Here is a 16,074-nt window from a genome sequence, read left to right as displayed (position 1 = left end):
TTTGTCTTTTTGTTGTTGAATTTTAGGAGTTTTTTTTATATGTTCTGGATATTAAGCTCTTACCAGATACACGATTTCCAAATCTTTTCTCCCATTCTGTAGATTGTCTTTCTACTTTCTTGATAATGTCCTACAATGCCCCCCAATTTTTTTTTTTTATGAAGTCCAATTTATTTATTTATTTATTTTTTAGTTGCTTGTACTTTTAATGTCATATCTAAGGATCCATTGTCAAACACAATGTCCAAAGATTTACCGGTTTCTTTCTAACAGTTCTGTGTTCTTAGTTCTTATATTTAGATTATTGACCCCATTTTTAGTAAATTTTTGTATATGGTGTGAGGTAGGGGTACAACTTTATTCTTTTGCATGTGGAGATTCATGTGTCCTAGCATCATTTGTTGAAAAAACTATTCCTTCCCCATTGAATAGACTTGGCACCGTGTTGAAAATCAGTTGGCAACAGATGGATTGGTTTATTTCTGGATTCTCAATTCTATTCCATTGGTCTATATGTCTATTCTTATATCAGTACCACACTATCTTGATTACTGTGTCTTTATAGTATGTTTAAAAATCAGGAAGTGTGAGTCCTCCTACTTTGTTCATCTTTTTCAAGATTGTTTTGGCTATTCTGGAACGCTTACAATTCCATATGAATTTAAGGATCAGCATTTCCATTCCTGCAAAAAAAATCTTTTTGGAATTTTGACAGGGATTGTGTTGAATCTGTAGATCGCTTTGCGTAGTATTGACATCTTAACGATATGTCTTCCACTCTATGAACATGAAACATTTTCCATTTATTTAAGTCTTCTTTAATCTCTTTCAGCAGAGTTTTATAATTTTCATTGTGTAAGTCCTTCACGTTTGTGGTTAGATTTATTCCTAAGTATTTGAGTATTTTAGATGCTGTTATAAATGGAATCATTTTCTTAATTTCCTTTTCAGATTGTTCATAGCTGCTATATAGAAACACAACTGATTTTTTTGTGTTAATCTTGTACCACGCAATTTTGCTGAATTCATTTATTAGCTCCAGTAGCCTTCTTGTGGAATCTTTGGGATTTTGTATGTAGAAAGTCATGTCATCTGTGAATAGAGATAGTTTTACTTTTCCTTCCTTTCTGATTTGGATACCTTTTATTTCTTTTTCTTGCATAGCTGCTCTGGCTAGAACTTCCAGTGCAATGTTGAACAGCAGTAGTGAAAGTGGGTACCTTATTTTTTTGTTTCCAATTTTACGGGGAAAGCGTTCCATCTTTCATCGTTGAGTATGAGCTTCACTGTGGGTTTTTTTTTTTTTTTTTTTGGTAAATGTCCCTTATCATGTTGAAGAATTTCCTTTTTACTCCTAGTTAATTGCCTGTTGTTGTCATGAAAGGGTGTTGAATTTTGTCAGATGCCTTTCCTGTATCTCAGAACTCTTTTGACTGCAAGTGACAGTAACCAAACTCAAACTGGTCTAAACAGGAAAGGGAAGAGAAGGAATTGGTTTCTGTAATGGGGGCAGGTGGTCTTTAGACATGGCTGGATCCAGATGCTTAACCACTATCAAGTCTCTTCCTCTTTCTCTCTCTCTATTGTATGGAAGATTTATTCCATCCTCCATATAGAGACATTTGGTTTTGGGGTTTTTTTTTTTTTTCCTACTATTTTTCTGCCTCTAATGTCCATGTAGGTACCTGTTTGAGTACATACACAATTGTGTCTTTGCGGACAGATTCCAAGTAGATAAATTGCAGGGTCAAAGAGCACAAACATTAAACATTTTAGTACATATTGTCAGATTGCCCTCCAAATAGACCGAACCAATTGATTGACCCTCCTGTCAACCGTACACCTCCATCATCCCCCACAGTGGACCCATTAGGTTTTCCTGTGGCCCTGGGCAACAGCACTTATCACAGCCCTCGCACTATTAGGGGCACAGGGCTCCTCAATGCCCAGCCCACAATGCCGGGCACCTGCGTACTTCAAGGTGGGGTGGGTGGGTTGTGGGACTTTAGGCCTCCCATACACTGGCATAAAACCTTAAGCCAAAGCTGTGACCTACCAAGGTGTCTCCTCCAATTATCTCAGACATCCTCCGGATAGACAACCTCTGGCAGTTTGAGAACCTGAGGAAGCTGCAGCTGGACAACAACATCATTGAGAGGATCGAGGGCCTGGAGAACCTCACCCATCTGGTCTGGCTGGGTAAGGCGCCATCTGTATGCCCGCCCAAATCTAAGATGATGCCCTGCCAAGGTCATTTCCTCCCCAGGGGACAGTAATTGTGCTGACCCTCTGCTGTTAGCCCACCATAAGCCTTGTGCAGCAGAGGCTTCTCTCTGCTGGGAACAAGAACACCATGAGTTGTTAAAGCTTGGGGTCTGAGCTGGGCAAAGCACAGAGGTGTTCTTGGATATGCCAGGAAAGAATATTCTGCTCCAACGCACCCAGCCTCTCTGGGAGAGGGACAGAACAGCAGCCACAGACTCCTGTTTAACCTAAACTCAGATTGACAGCTAACTGTGGACCCCACCAGTCAAATCAAACCTGAAATAACCATTACAGCTGCTAATGTGAACTGAGCCCTCACATATGCTAAGCATGAGCCTATATGCTTCTAAATCCGTATGGCAGCCCCATTATAGGGATGAGAACACTGAGGTCATGGCAAGTAAGTGGGGGCATCAGGCTTCCAGCCCAGCCTTGTCTGACTCTAGAGTTGTGTCCCTCACTGCTAAGGCCACAGAGAAATTTGAATAACTGTCACCATCTGCTGGTCTTGTTGGGAGGCACCCTCACATCTGATGAGGGCAGGTGGGCACCTAACAGAGAGAAGGGAATGGGCCTAGGAGTTATTTTCTGTTTAGAACACTGTTTAGTGTTCTAGGGCCATCATAAGAAGTACCACAAATGGGGTAGCTCATAAGAACAGAAATTTATTGTCTCACTGTTGTGGAGGCTGGAAGTCCAAAGTCAGGGCCACTTCGACAGGGCTATGCTCTCCCCAAAGGTTCTAGGGGAAGATCCTTTCTTGTCTCCCTGGGCTGTTGTAGCTCCAGGCATTCCTTGACTTGCAGGTGTGTCTTCACGTGGCCATCCTTCCTCTGTGTGTCTGTGTCTCTTCTCCTCTTCTATAAGGACATCACTCAGATGGGATTAGGACCCACCCTACTCTAGTGTGACCTCATGTTAACTGATAACATCTTCAGAGACCCTCTTTCCAAACAAGGTCATGTTCTCTGGTACCGGGGGTTAGGGCTTCAACATATCTTTTAGGGGGACACAATCCAATCCCTAACAAGGTCTCATTGAACACCTACAACAACCCTAAGAGATGGATCTCTGTTATAATCCCATTCTACAGATGAGGAACTGAGGCCCAGAGAGGCCAAGTCACTTGGCCAAAGCTATGCAGCCAAGAGTAGCAGAGCTGGGACTCAAATGCACACCTGTCTGACCCTAAAGCCCACATTCCTTCTGGTTACAGGGGTACCCCAGGGCATCATACCTCATGATTTGCCAAACACACTCAGTAACATCTGTGCTGATGTTGCAAGCCAGCAGTAACCCTGTAGGCAGACCTTACTGAGCCATCTCACAGGTACAGAAAGTGAACCTCAGAAAGGCTGGCTGGCCTGACATAGTCACCAACCCGATGTAGCAGAGGCAGACCACAGCCAGGCACCCCCTTCCCCACCATAGCCCACCTTCATCACCAGAGTCATCTTCTCTAGAAGAGATCCGGACAGCGGGCCTGGGATTGTCATTGCAGTTGTTGTGCAGCCCTGACCCTGAGCCATGTACCTCTCAGGAAGGCCATCTGACCCCATGATTTGCAGCAAGAGCTAGCAGGCCCAGCAGTCACTTGGACACACAGTCAATGCCATGTGTCCACAGACAGCCCCTGCCAGTCTGACTACCCAGAGAAGGACTTGGTTTCTCCCCTAACAAAAGCCTGTCTCCCTACCAACTAAAGCCCCTGCACCCAGACAGGAAGTCGGCCCTGCTCCCAAGCCTCTCAGCAGTGGAAGTGTATGTTCCCAAAGGTGGCTTGATGCCCAGTACTCCCTGTTATGGGGTAAGGGAGCAGAAAGAGTGCTGGGAGTGAGAGGTCACGCTGCCTTCCTCAGGGGAAGTTCTAGGAGCAGGACTAGTCATCTGGCAACCCAACTATAGCCAGAAAGAGCTGGGTGACTGGGATCTAGGGGGTGCTCTGATGATTCAGCACAGCCCCCCACATCTCCAGGCACAGCCAGCTGCCACGGAGCTGGGGGTCCTGAAGCCACTGGCATTGGTTCTCAGAAAGCCAAGCTCACACAGCTCTTTGCAGATTTGCATTCAGGTACGTCACGGTAGAAGCTTGAAATTGGCTATGGCGGGAGTGTTTACACCACAGAAATTAGCAAGTGTTGCAAATTAGGGCTTTCTCTCCTAGTTATTACACATTTACCAGCATACCACTAGTTCTGGGGGATAGGAGGGTAAGCCACCAAAGAAGAGACCCTGGTGGCCTGGTGGGAAAGGAAGTGTGCAGGCTGGGCATTTGGTGGACCCCAGTTCAAATCCCAGCTCTGACATGAACTGATTCTGCACAAGTCATTTTACCTCTCTGAACCTCAGCTCCTGTGTGTGCCGTGTGACCTTGGGGATATTACCACTCTCCTCTGAACCTCGGGTTCCTCATCTACGAAATAGTTGCTCATCCACCTAGTGATGATTACCATACTGTGAGGATTGAATAGGTAATACTTGCGTTATGGATTGAATTGTGTCCCCAAAAATATGTATTGTAAATCCTAACTTCTATGCCTGTAGTTGGAAACCCTGGTGATATAGTGGTTAAGAGCTATGGATGCTAACCAAACGGTCAGCAGTTCAAATCCACAAGGTGCTCCTTGGAAACCCTGTGGGGCAATCCTACTCTGTCCTATAGGGTCACTATGAGTTGGAATCGCCTCGAAGGCAACGGGGTTTTTTGTTTTGTTTTGTTTTTTATGCCTGTAGTTATAATCCCATTTGGGAATGGGTTGTCTTTGTTATGGTAACAAGACAGGATTAGTGTAAGGTGTCTGTTGAGTCAATCTCTTTTGAGATATAAAAGAGATTAAACAGGCAAGCAAGAGAAGCAGGGATGGGGAAGAGAGATGCCAAGCACATGAAGATCAGGGGCAGAAGTTCAGAAGAGACAAGGACCTTCCTCCAGAGCTGACAGAGAGAGAAAGCCTTCCCCAAGAGCCAGCACCTGAATTCAGACTTCTAGCCTCCTCGACTGTGAGAAAATAAATTTTCTGTTTGTTAAAGCCATCACTTGGCTGAGTGGACACGGGAATACAGGGTGGAGAGAAGGAGTGTGCTGTCTCATTAGGGGGAGAGCCAAAAAAAACCCAAACCCACTGCCGTCGAGTCGATGCCAACTCATAGCGACCCTACAGGCAGAGTAGAACTGCCCCCACCGAGTTTCCAAGGAGCGCCTGGTGGATTCGAACTGCCGACCTTTTGGTTAGCAGCTGTAGCTCTTAACCACTACACCACCAGGGTTTCCAGGGGGAGAGCAGCTGGGAGTATATAGCAAGGTGTGTATAATATTTGTATGAGAGACTGACTTGACTTGTAAACTTTCACTTAAAGCACAATGAAAATAAAAATAAAAAAAATTTTAAGTGCCTTAAAAAAAAAAAAAAAAGCCATTCACTTGTGGTATTTCTGTTATAGCAGCACTGGATACCTGAGATAGCATGTATAGAGCCTGGCATAGAGAAGGGACACTAAATTAGTAGTCTCAGCTGCCATCAGGGAAGTGACATCTCCTAATCACAGCCCATCAGCATCACCTGATTACAGAGGAGGCTAAAGTAAGATGTGGTTAAACTGTTCCCACATCACCTTGTAAATGTGGTTGCTCGCAGTTATCATCATGAGATTTCCAAGCTCAGGACAAATTCCCTGTTTTGACCTCTGGGCCACTGGTGTTTCAGAATAGAATTGCAACCTGGAACCTCCACGAACCCTGAGAACCTGTGGTGGGACAAAAAGTACTTTTATTCACAGAGGTTGGAGATTTGAGCTGGGAGGATTCTGAGGTCTCTATAGGTGTTGAGAAGGAGCCTAAGCCAGCTGTGAGGTAGCAGGAGAGCCTGGCCAGCCATGAGTCACAAGAGGACAAGATGAACTCTGGTACCACCATTGTTAGCTGGGTGATTTGGAGCAAGTCACAAAGCCTTTCTGAGCTTCAGCTTCCAGCTTGATAAAATGGTGAGGGAGACTCCAAACCACCACTCGAGTTGTTGTTGAGGTGCACACCCACTCACTCTATAAAGTGGTCAATGCTGAGCCAGTGGGAGGTGGTGGTACTGGGTACCCATGGGTATAAGGGAAGAGAACTCTACAGTGGCCTCCCCCTGGGAAATGCACATGCGCATTTTCATCTCAGAACAATGATGTGTGTTCCCACTCAGAAAGACGATGGGGCCGGGGTTCTGGAGCAGAACTGGAGAAGGTGGTAAGAATGTGGAGCCACAGGAGAGAATCTATGCAAGGCTCCTAGAAACTCACCAACCACCCAACAGTGAGTCCAGTCTTGGCCCCACAGCTCGACCTAGAACTCACCAAGCATGAAGGAGCCTGGTGACTTTACTTCAGGACAGTTCATCCCTAACCCAGCCATTCCCACCTCCTAGATCTGTCCTTCAACAACATCGAGACCATTGAGGGGCTGGACACACTGGTGAACCTGGAGGACCTGAGCTTGTTCAACAATCGCATCTCTAAGATCGACTCCCTGGATGCACTGGTCAAGCTGCAGGTGCTGTCCCTGGGCAACAACCAGATCTTCAACATGATGAATGTAAGTGGCCAGCAGCAGTGGTGGGTACCAGGGGGACTGGGCTGAGGGTGGGCCATAGAACAGCTGGGGCTGCTGTTGGTGGTGTTCATGCCAGGGGCCATGTAGGACTGGGGTTCCAGGTATTCCCTTTTCTTCAAAAAGCCAGAAATCTAGGTTGTTCCATGAGAGACTTGGTAAGTTTTAAATACCACGCTTACATTTCTAATCCTTAGAAGCGAGAGACACAGTAGCTGCAACAGTAGGCTCAAACATAGCCATGATTGTGAGGATGGCACAGTGCCGGGCAGTGTTTTGTTTTGTTGTACATAGGGTCGCTAGGAGTTGGAACTGACTTGACAGCACCTAACAACGATAACAACAACCCTTACAACAACACTGTTAAGCCAATATTATCACTCTCAATTTTCTGGGAAGCAAATTGGAGCCCAGAGCTTAACCCTTACAACAACACTGTTAAGCCAATATTATCGCTCTCAATTTTCTGGGAAGCAAATTGGAGCCCAGAGCTTAAGTAACAAGTGAAGGCCACATGGTAAGTGGCAGACTAAGGATTCTATTTGCATAATATACAGTGAAGACTGTGAGAGCTGGAACTTGACAGGACTGCCTTGTTTTTCCGGCTCTGCTAAGTCTTTTGCCTTTGAGAAGGTGCAGTCTTACCACTTTTCTGTTGATCATTTTAGTGAAAAATATTTGAGTTTTGCTTCTCTGACAGGTTTCTGCCTCACACAGTTTCCAGGTTTTGCAGGTTTTACTATCTATCATAGTTAGTATGTTATATAGCACAATCGTATTTATATATATAAAACAAGGTGTTAAAATTGAGTTTTACACTACCACAAGAAACCAAAAAGTGCTACATAAATGGAAAAACATACAATGCTCATGGATAGATAGACTCAACATTGTGAAAATGACAATTCTACCCAAAGCAATTTATAAATACAATGCAATCCCTATCCAAATACCAGCAACATTCTTTAAAGAGATGGAAAAATTAATCATTAACTTTATATGGAAAGGGAAGAAGCCCCAGATAAGTAAAGCACTATTGAAGAAGAATAAAATAGAAGGACTCACGCTACCTGACCTCAGAACCTACGATACAGCTATGGTAGTCAAAACAGCTTCTGTCTGGAGGGGAGATGAGAGAGCAGATGAGTTCGGAAGCTAGCCAAATGGACACGAAAATGGAGAGTGGAGAGAAGGGGTGTGCTGTCTCATTGCGGGGGAGACGAACTAAGATTATAGAGCAACGTGTATATAAATTTTTATAGGAGAGACTGACTTAATTTGTGAACTTTCACTTAAAGTACAATAAAAATTAAACAAAAAAAGCCTGGTACTGGTACAATGACAGCTACATTCACCAATGGAACAGAATTGAGAATCCAGATATAAATCCATCCACCTATGGTCACCTGATCTTCAACAAGGACCCAAAGCCCATCAAATGGGGAAAAGACAGTCTTTTTAACACATGGTGCTGCAAAACTGGATGTCCATCTGCAAAAAAATGAAACAGGACCCATACCTCACACCATACGCAAAAACTAATTCAAAATGGATTAAAGACGTAAATATAAAGCCAAAAACTATAAAGAGCATAGAAGAAAAAATAGGATCAATACTAGAGGCCCTAATACACGGCATTAACAGGATACAAACCACAACTAACAACACACAAACACCAGAAGAAAAGCTAGATAACTAGGATCTTCTAAAATTAAACACTCATCAAAAGACTTTACCATAAGAGTAAAAAGAGAACCTACAGACCTGGGAAAAATTTTTTGGCTATTACAAATCAGACAAAGATCTAATCTCCAAAATCTATGAGAAAATCCAACACCTCTATAACAAAAAGATAATCCAATTAAAAAATGGGCAAAGGAAATGAACAGACACTTCACCAAGGAAGACATTCAAACAGCTAAAAGACACATGAGGAAATACACACGATCTCTAGCCATTAGAAAAATGCAAATCAAAACCATGATGAGATACCATCTCATCCCAGCATTACTGGCAGAAATCAAAAAACAGGAAATAACAAATGTTGGAAAGGCTGCTGGGAGATTGGAACTCTTATGCACTGCTGGTGGGAATGCAAAATGATTACAACCATTCCTTAAAAAGCTAGAAATAGAAATATCATATGATCCAGCATTCCCACTCCTAGGAATATACCCTGGAGAAACAAGAGTCATCTCACGAATAGACATATGAATACCCGTGTTCATTGCAGCATTGTTCACAACAGCAAAAAAGATGGAAACAACCTAGATGTCCATCAACAGATGAATAGATAAACTGTGGTACATATGCGCAGTGGAGTACTACACAATGATAAAGAACAATGATGAATCTGCAAAAGCATCTGACAACGTGGATGAATCTGGAGGCATCAAGCTGAGTGAAATAAGTCAATCACTAAAGGACAAATATTGTATGAGGTCACTACTATAAAAATTCCTGAAAAGGTTTACACACAAAAAGAAACAATCTTTGATGGTTACAAGGGAGGGGAGGGGTGGGGATGGAAAAACACTAAATAGACAATAGGTAAGTGGTAACATTGGTGAAGGGTAAGACAATACACAATACTGGGGAAGCCAGCACAGCTTGTACAAGATAAGGTCACGGAAGCTCCATAGACACATCCAAACTCCCTGAGGGACTGAATTGCTGGGCTGAGGGCTGTGGGGTCCATGGTTTTGGCGAACATCTAGCTCAGTTGGCATAACATAGTTGATAAAGAAAATGTTCTACATTCTACTTTGTTGAGTAGCTTCTGCGGTCTTAAAAGCCTGTGAGTGGCCAAGATATTCCACTGGTCTTACCCCTTCTGGAACAAGTGAGAATGAAGAAAACTAAAAACAAGGGAAAGATTAGTCCAAAGGACTAATGGAACCACATCTACCACGGCCTCCATCAGACTGAGTCCAGTACAACTGGATGGTGCCTCATTACCACCACTGACTGGTCTGACAAGGATCACAATAGAGGATCCCAGACAGAGCTGGAGAAAAATGTAGAAGAAAATTCTAACTCACAAAAGAAGACCAGAGTTACTGGCCTGACAGAGACTGGAGAAGCCCTGAGAGTATGGCCCTTGGACACCCTTTTAGCTCAGTAATGAAGTCACTCCTGAGGTTCACCCTTCAGCCAAAGATTAGACAGGCCCATAAAACAAAACAAGACTAAAGGGACACACCAACCCTGGGGCAAGAACCAGAAGGCAGGAAGGGATAAGAAGACTGGTAATATGGAACCCAAGTTTGAGAAGGGAGAGTGTTGACATGTCATTGGGTTGTTAACCAATGTCATAAAACAATATGTGTACTGTTTAGTAAGAAATAATAAGTTTGTCCTGTAAACCTTCATCTACAGTATAATAAAAAAATTATAGAGATGTTAAAAAAAAAATTGAGTTTTAACAGTGCCCCAGTACAATGTCTGGCACATAATAAGAGTTTAGCCAGTGCCTTCTCTACCCATTATACTACCCAAAGAAATAGTAAACAAACCAGGAAGATTCATAATATTTTTGTCTGATGCTTCCATTAACTTATTTGCATGATGTGAGAATTGGAGGATAACCTATTGACTTCCTTTCTTTACAGATTCTGGCAATGATCCCTATAAACATCCAAAACTGCGTTGATTGAGGTTGTTACAGGTCAATATATTTTTTGCAAATAGGAAAAATAAAATAAATAAATACCACACTCATTGCAACAAAACATTGAGGGCCAGTGGGTACCAGTCACACTGCTTTTTCCCTAAACCCCACGCTCATTAACAAACATCCACTGAGGTGAGGGCCTATGGGATATGGGGCATGTGTACTGGGCTCAGTGGATACAGAGATGAACAAGGTATGGCCCACCTAATGAAGACACAAGGTAGCCAGGAACCAGTGTCATAAGGAGGAGTAAAGCAAGGCCTGCAGGTGGAGGGAGGATACCTGGGGGACCAGGTCTGTCCATGTGAGGTGCAGTGGACATTGGTTATCTTGGGGAGAGGAAAGCTGCCCTCCTGCATCCTCTGCCCACACCCTCACCAGGCTCATCAGTGAGATTTCTGCATCTGAGGCCTTGAATCTTGAGGTCTAGGCAAGCCAGATAAGGAACAGCTGGGCAGGCTCATGGCAGCTGGGCTGGGGCTGAGAGCCTGGGGGCTAGGGGTATAGCAGCATCTGTGGACCCTGTGTCAGAGGTGACCCCATGATGACCTTACCGTGCTGCTTTTGGGCCAGGACCATGTTCTTCAGCCTGTTCCCCAGTTCCAGGCGCGCCTGATATCCTTTCAAGAGTCCTTTTCTGCTTAGGTCAGTCAGATGGCCTGGGTTCACCTCTCAGCTGCACACACCTCAGCTGCACACTTGACCTTTCTGTGACTCAGTGTCCTCATCTGTAAGAGGGACAGCATGGGTATACCCTGCCTTTCAAGGCTGCCCCAGGGGCTCATGAGAGAATGAGGGGCTGGCTGGAGTAAGTTCTCCACAAACAGAGAATATTGTAGCTGCGATCACTCCTAGGAGGGTGTTGGGAGTGAAGGTGACTTTGGATCTGATTCAATGAAATGTTAACATTTTACCAGCCAGCAGAAGGAAAGGCTTCCCAGGAGGAGGGAAAAGTGTGAGCAAATTCTGAAGGAGAACTTGAGAATGCCAACCTGGCCAGGGTCGTTAGGACCCCAAGGTTCCTGGAGAGCTGGAGGGTATGCAGACAGGGGGCCAAGGACAGGAATTGGGGCCTCAGCGCAGACCCCTTGAATGGCATCAGAAGCACTGGGGAGCCATGAACGCTTTTGAGCTGGAGTGTGTTGGGGCAGGTATGTAATTCAAGGAGGAAACCTGGGGACAATGAGGGTGGGCTTGCAGGGGCTTTGAGTGAGGGTGACCAAGGGCTGGCTCCATCAGAAGGAAGCAGACTTGCAAGTAACAAGCTCAGCCCAGCTGGCTGAGTGCAAAGCCGAGATGAGGCTGGTGCCACTGGCTGTTGGGGTGGTCTCCCAAAAAGCTGGAGGGAGTGAGGGGGAGAAGGAAGACCAGTATCCAGGTGTATTACTGAGGTTGCTGCTGGAGGTGATCGGGGCTCAGAAACATCCAGAATGTCTCCCAGACTTGAACCCCTGCAGGCCTGGAGCCAGGGCATTTACCCACCACCCCTGTTCCTCAGGGGCTGAGGGGTACCCCAGGAGTATTAACCCTCCTGCTGGGCTGGGTGGGCTTCGGTGGCTTCAAAGCTGCCTCTGAGGCCAAAGTGGGACAGCTGGGGAGCTGTCAGCAAGTCTTTAACAGCAACAGCCAGGCCCTGATGCTGAGGAAGTTTGGTGGCACAATGGTTGGCCTTGCAAGGAGGGGTGGGCTCCAGGCCTAAACATCAGTGATCTTTAAGGACGCAGGCTCCTCTCTGCCCTCAGCACAGGCAGCTCCTCACTGCTGCCAGCCAATACCCTCAAGGCCACATGTAGCAGAAGTGAGGGAAGGTGGGGGAGGGAGAGAGACAGATATCCCCTCAATGGGAACTGAGAGCCCTTCCCTTTAGTCGGGTTGGGCCATCTTCGGGACCCCACCCACCCTGAGAACAGCACCTCAGGGCTGGGCTGGGCATCCGCTGAGTTATCATAGGTGTTCAGCCTGTCCAGGGCAAACCCTGCAGACGTTTGGCCTCAAAAGTCTGCAAGATCGGAAGATGAATGGTCTAGGCCCACCAGCCTTCTTTAGGGTTCAAGTTCTGATTGTTCAGTTTGCTGCTTTGCAGAGGTGGAACAGCCACATGCCCCCCACCCCCACCACGGGCCACTGAGTGAGGCATGGAGGGTAGGAGAACTGAGTGGGGGCTGCGAACTGGGGTTGGCCTGTGTTCATACCTCAGCACTGCTGCTACCAGCCATCTGAACTGGGCCAGTGATGCATTCTGGGTGCCCAGGTACTCATCAGTACAGTAGGAATGATAATAGTTCCTACCATGAAAATCAATTAGAGAGTGTTAAGGGCCAATACAGGGCCTAACACATGGTAAGTACACAGGAAATGATAGTCATCAAGAAGTTTCCAATCAAAGGTTAACCGCAGACAGCCCCAAATCCTACAACTCAGAAGTATTTCTGAGCATTTGGCAGGTTTTTCTGCCTCGGTGAGTCCAATATCTGAGAGCCTAGGTGTCAGTGACTCCCTTTTGGATGTCTTGTGATGTCAAGCCTTTGGACATGTGCATTTAAACTTTGGTGACTGTCTTAGTCATCTAGTGCTGCTGTAACAGAAATACCACAAGTGGATGGCTTTAACAAAGAGAAGTTTATTCTCTCACAGTCTAGTAGGCTACGAGTCCAAATTCAGGGTGTCAGCTCCAGGGGAGTGCTTTCTCTTTCTGTCAGCTCAGGAGGAAGGTCCTTGTCATCAATCTTTCCTTGGTCCAGGAGCATCTCTGCGCAGGAACCCTGGGTCCAAATTACATGCTCTTCTCCCGGTGCTTCTTTCTTGGTGGTATGAGGTCCCCGTGTCTCTCTGCTCGCGTCTCTCTTTTATATCTCAAAAGAGATTGGCTTAAGACACTACCTAATCTTGTAGACCTCCTCATCAGTATAACTGTCGCTAATCCATTTTATTACATCATAGTGATAGGATTTACAACATATAGGAAAATCACATCAGAAGATAAAATGGTAGACAATCATACAATCATACAAGGGAATCATGACCTCGCCACGTTGACAGATATTTTTCGGGGACACAATTCAATCCATGACAGTGACCTTGTCAAATCGCCTCTGTGGAAGTGGAACCATTTACAAACCCACCAGCCGTTATGAGTAGACCTGCTTCCTTCACCCTCTACAGCACACAAGGTTATCAAACTTCTCTTTTACCAATTTGAAAAGTGGAAACTGGAATCTCACTGAAGGATCTCTTAAAATTAAAGCAGCTCCTGTACCCCTTCCATACACACTTAAAAATCTCCAGTGGCTCCCATTGTCCTGAGATCCAAATTCAAACTCTGGACCACCAGACCCCATGAGCCCATGGGCTCATGCACCAGCCCTGCCCTCATCTCCAGTCTGTCTTGAGTCCCCTCACCCACCTCATCCCTGTGCTGCAGCCTCTGGCTTTCTCATAGAGAGCTCTACCCATCCACAGGCTGCAGCCCAGGCCTCTTTGTAGCTCCTGGTCCTGGTGAGTTCTGTGCTGCCCCAGGGCCTTTGTCTGTGCTGTTCTTGCTTCCAGGAATGCACTTCCCTCTGCTCTTCCATATCCGTGGCTGGCTCCTTCAGGTCTCAGCTTAAACGCTACCTCCCCAGAGAGACCTTCTTTGTGTTCCCTAACTAGAGAAACCACTCTGCTCTTTCTCTTACAGCACCATATACATGTTCCTTGTAGCACTCACCCCAAACCTTATGCTCTTACCTACTTTTAAAATCTGGTTGTCCTCTGGCCCTAGAATGTAAGCTCTTGCTACCAGGCAGGGACCACGTGGGCTTTCTTCCCTGCTGTGTCCCCCAGGCCTGGCACATGACTGCAGCCTGGTCAGCTTTATAATGCTTGTTGAATGAATAACAAATGATTGAAAGGAGTACCTTCAGGAAAGGAGATTAGGTCTGTTTTTTATCTTTTGCAAAGGTCAGTGTCTAGGTGTTCAAAAGGTGAGAACGAATAAAACGTCAGCCATCTTATTAATTTTTCCCCCATTTCACTAAAAATAGAATATAGGAAAAATGAATGGCAGTTAGTAGAATGTTATCCAGTTAACCAAGGTTAATTTTAAGTTGGCTTCCACTTAATGTTAGAGATTTAGATCTTTCTCAGGGCTTTACAAACTAGAGAGGCAGTGCCTATTCCGAGTCCCTGCTAAATAATAAGATCAGCTACCAGTTGAGTGCTTATTAGGTGCCAGGTGCACTTCTAAATGCATTTCATAGTTTATTTCATTTGGTATTTACAATACCTATAAAACACACAGCATTTTTTTTTATAATTTTTATTGTGCTTTAAGTGAAAGTTTACAAATCAAGTCAGTCTCTCACACAAAAACTCAAATACACCTTGCTACACACTCCCAATTACTCTCCCTCTAATGAGACTTTTCACGTCTCTTTTCATGTCCATTTTGCCAGCTTCTAACCCCCTCCAGCCTCTCATCTCCCCTCTAGGCAGGAGATGTCAACATAGTCTCAAGTGTCCACCTAATCCAAGAAGCTCACTCCTCACCAGCATCCCTCTCCAACCCATTGTCCAGTCCAATCCATGTCTGAAGAGTTGGCTTTGGGAATGGTTCTTATCCTGGGCCAACAGAAGGTCTGGGGACCATGACCAGTGGGGTCCTTCTAGTCTCAGTCAGACCATTAAGTCTGGCCTTTTTATGAAAATTTGAAGTCTGCATCCCACTGCTTTCCTGCTCCCTCAGGGGTTCTCTGTTGTGTTGCCTATCAGGGCAGTCATCGGCTGTAGCCGGGCACCATCTAGTTCTTCTGGTCTCAGGATGATGTAGTCGCTGGTTCATGTGGCCCTTTCTGTCTCCTCATAATTGCCTTGTGTCCTTGGTGTTCTTCATTCTCCTTTGATCCAGGTGGGTTGACACCAATTGATGCATCTTAGATGGCCACTTGCTAGTGTTTAACACCCCAGACGCCACTCTGCAAAGTGGGATGCAGAATGTTTTCTTAATAGATTTTATTATGCCAATTGACTTAGATGTCCCCTGAAACCATGGTCCCTAGACCCCTGCCCTTGCTACACTGGCCTTTGAAGCGTTCAATTTATTCAGGAAGCTTCTTTGCTTTTGGTTCACACACAGCATTCTTATACCCTGTTTTATGAACAGAGACATTGGCCTTCACAGATGTTAGATAATTTGCCCAAGGTCTCACAGTTAGGATTTGAGCCCAGGTCTGCTTGATTCCTTGGAGTCTGCCCTTCCACCCAGAGCCCCCTTACCTGTCGCTCCACCCAGTGAGTGCTGGTCGGAAAGGCTTCCAGGTGTGCCTGCAGCCCAGTGACAAGAAGGCAAACGGGGCCTTTTCTCCCTCTCCTCCCCAGGTCATCTACCTGCGGCGATTCAAGGACCTGCGGACACTCAGTCTCTCTGGGAACCCCATCTCCGAGGCGGAGGATTACAAGATGTTCGTCTGTGCCTACCTTCCTGACCTCGTGTACCTGGACTTCCGGCGTATTGACGACCTCACGGCAAGTGTCTGCCTCCCCCTCAGCCACCAGATTATGAGACAGAGCC

General features: G+C 45.6%; 1 protein-coding gene across 1 annotated transcript in view; it reads left to right on the top strand.

The window, feature by feature from the left end:
• Positions 1-16,074, top strand: part of DRC3 (dynein regulatory complex subunit 3) — a 50,981-nt gene that overhangs the window by 9,085 nt on the left and 25,822 nt on the right. The window contains exons 3-5 of the mRNA XM_003420657.4: positions 2,083-2,199; positions 6,672-6,838; positions 15,882-16,032. Coding sequence (XP_003420705.1) covers positions 2,083-2,199; positions 6,672-6,838; positions 15,882-16,032 — 435 coding nt within the window. The remainder of the gene's footprint in view (positions 1-2,082; positions 2,200-6,671; positions 6,839-15,881; positions 16,033-16,074) is intronic.

Source organism: Loxodonta africana, chromosome 2 (genome assembly GCF_030014295.1).
Source record: "Loxodonta africana isolate mLoxAfr1 chromosome 2, mLoxAfr1.hap2, whole genome shotgun sequence".
Lineage (NCBI taxonomy): Eukaryota > Metazoa > Chordata > Mammalia > Proboscidea > Elephantidae > Loxodonta > Loxodonta africana.
This window is presented reverse-complemented; position numbering and strand designations above follow the sequence as displayed.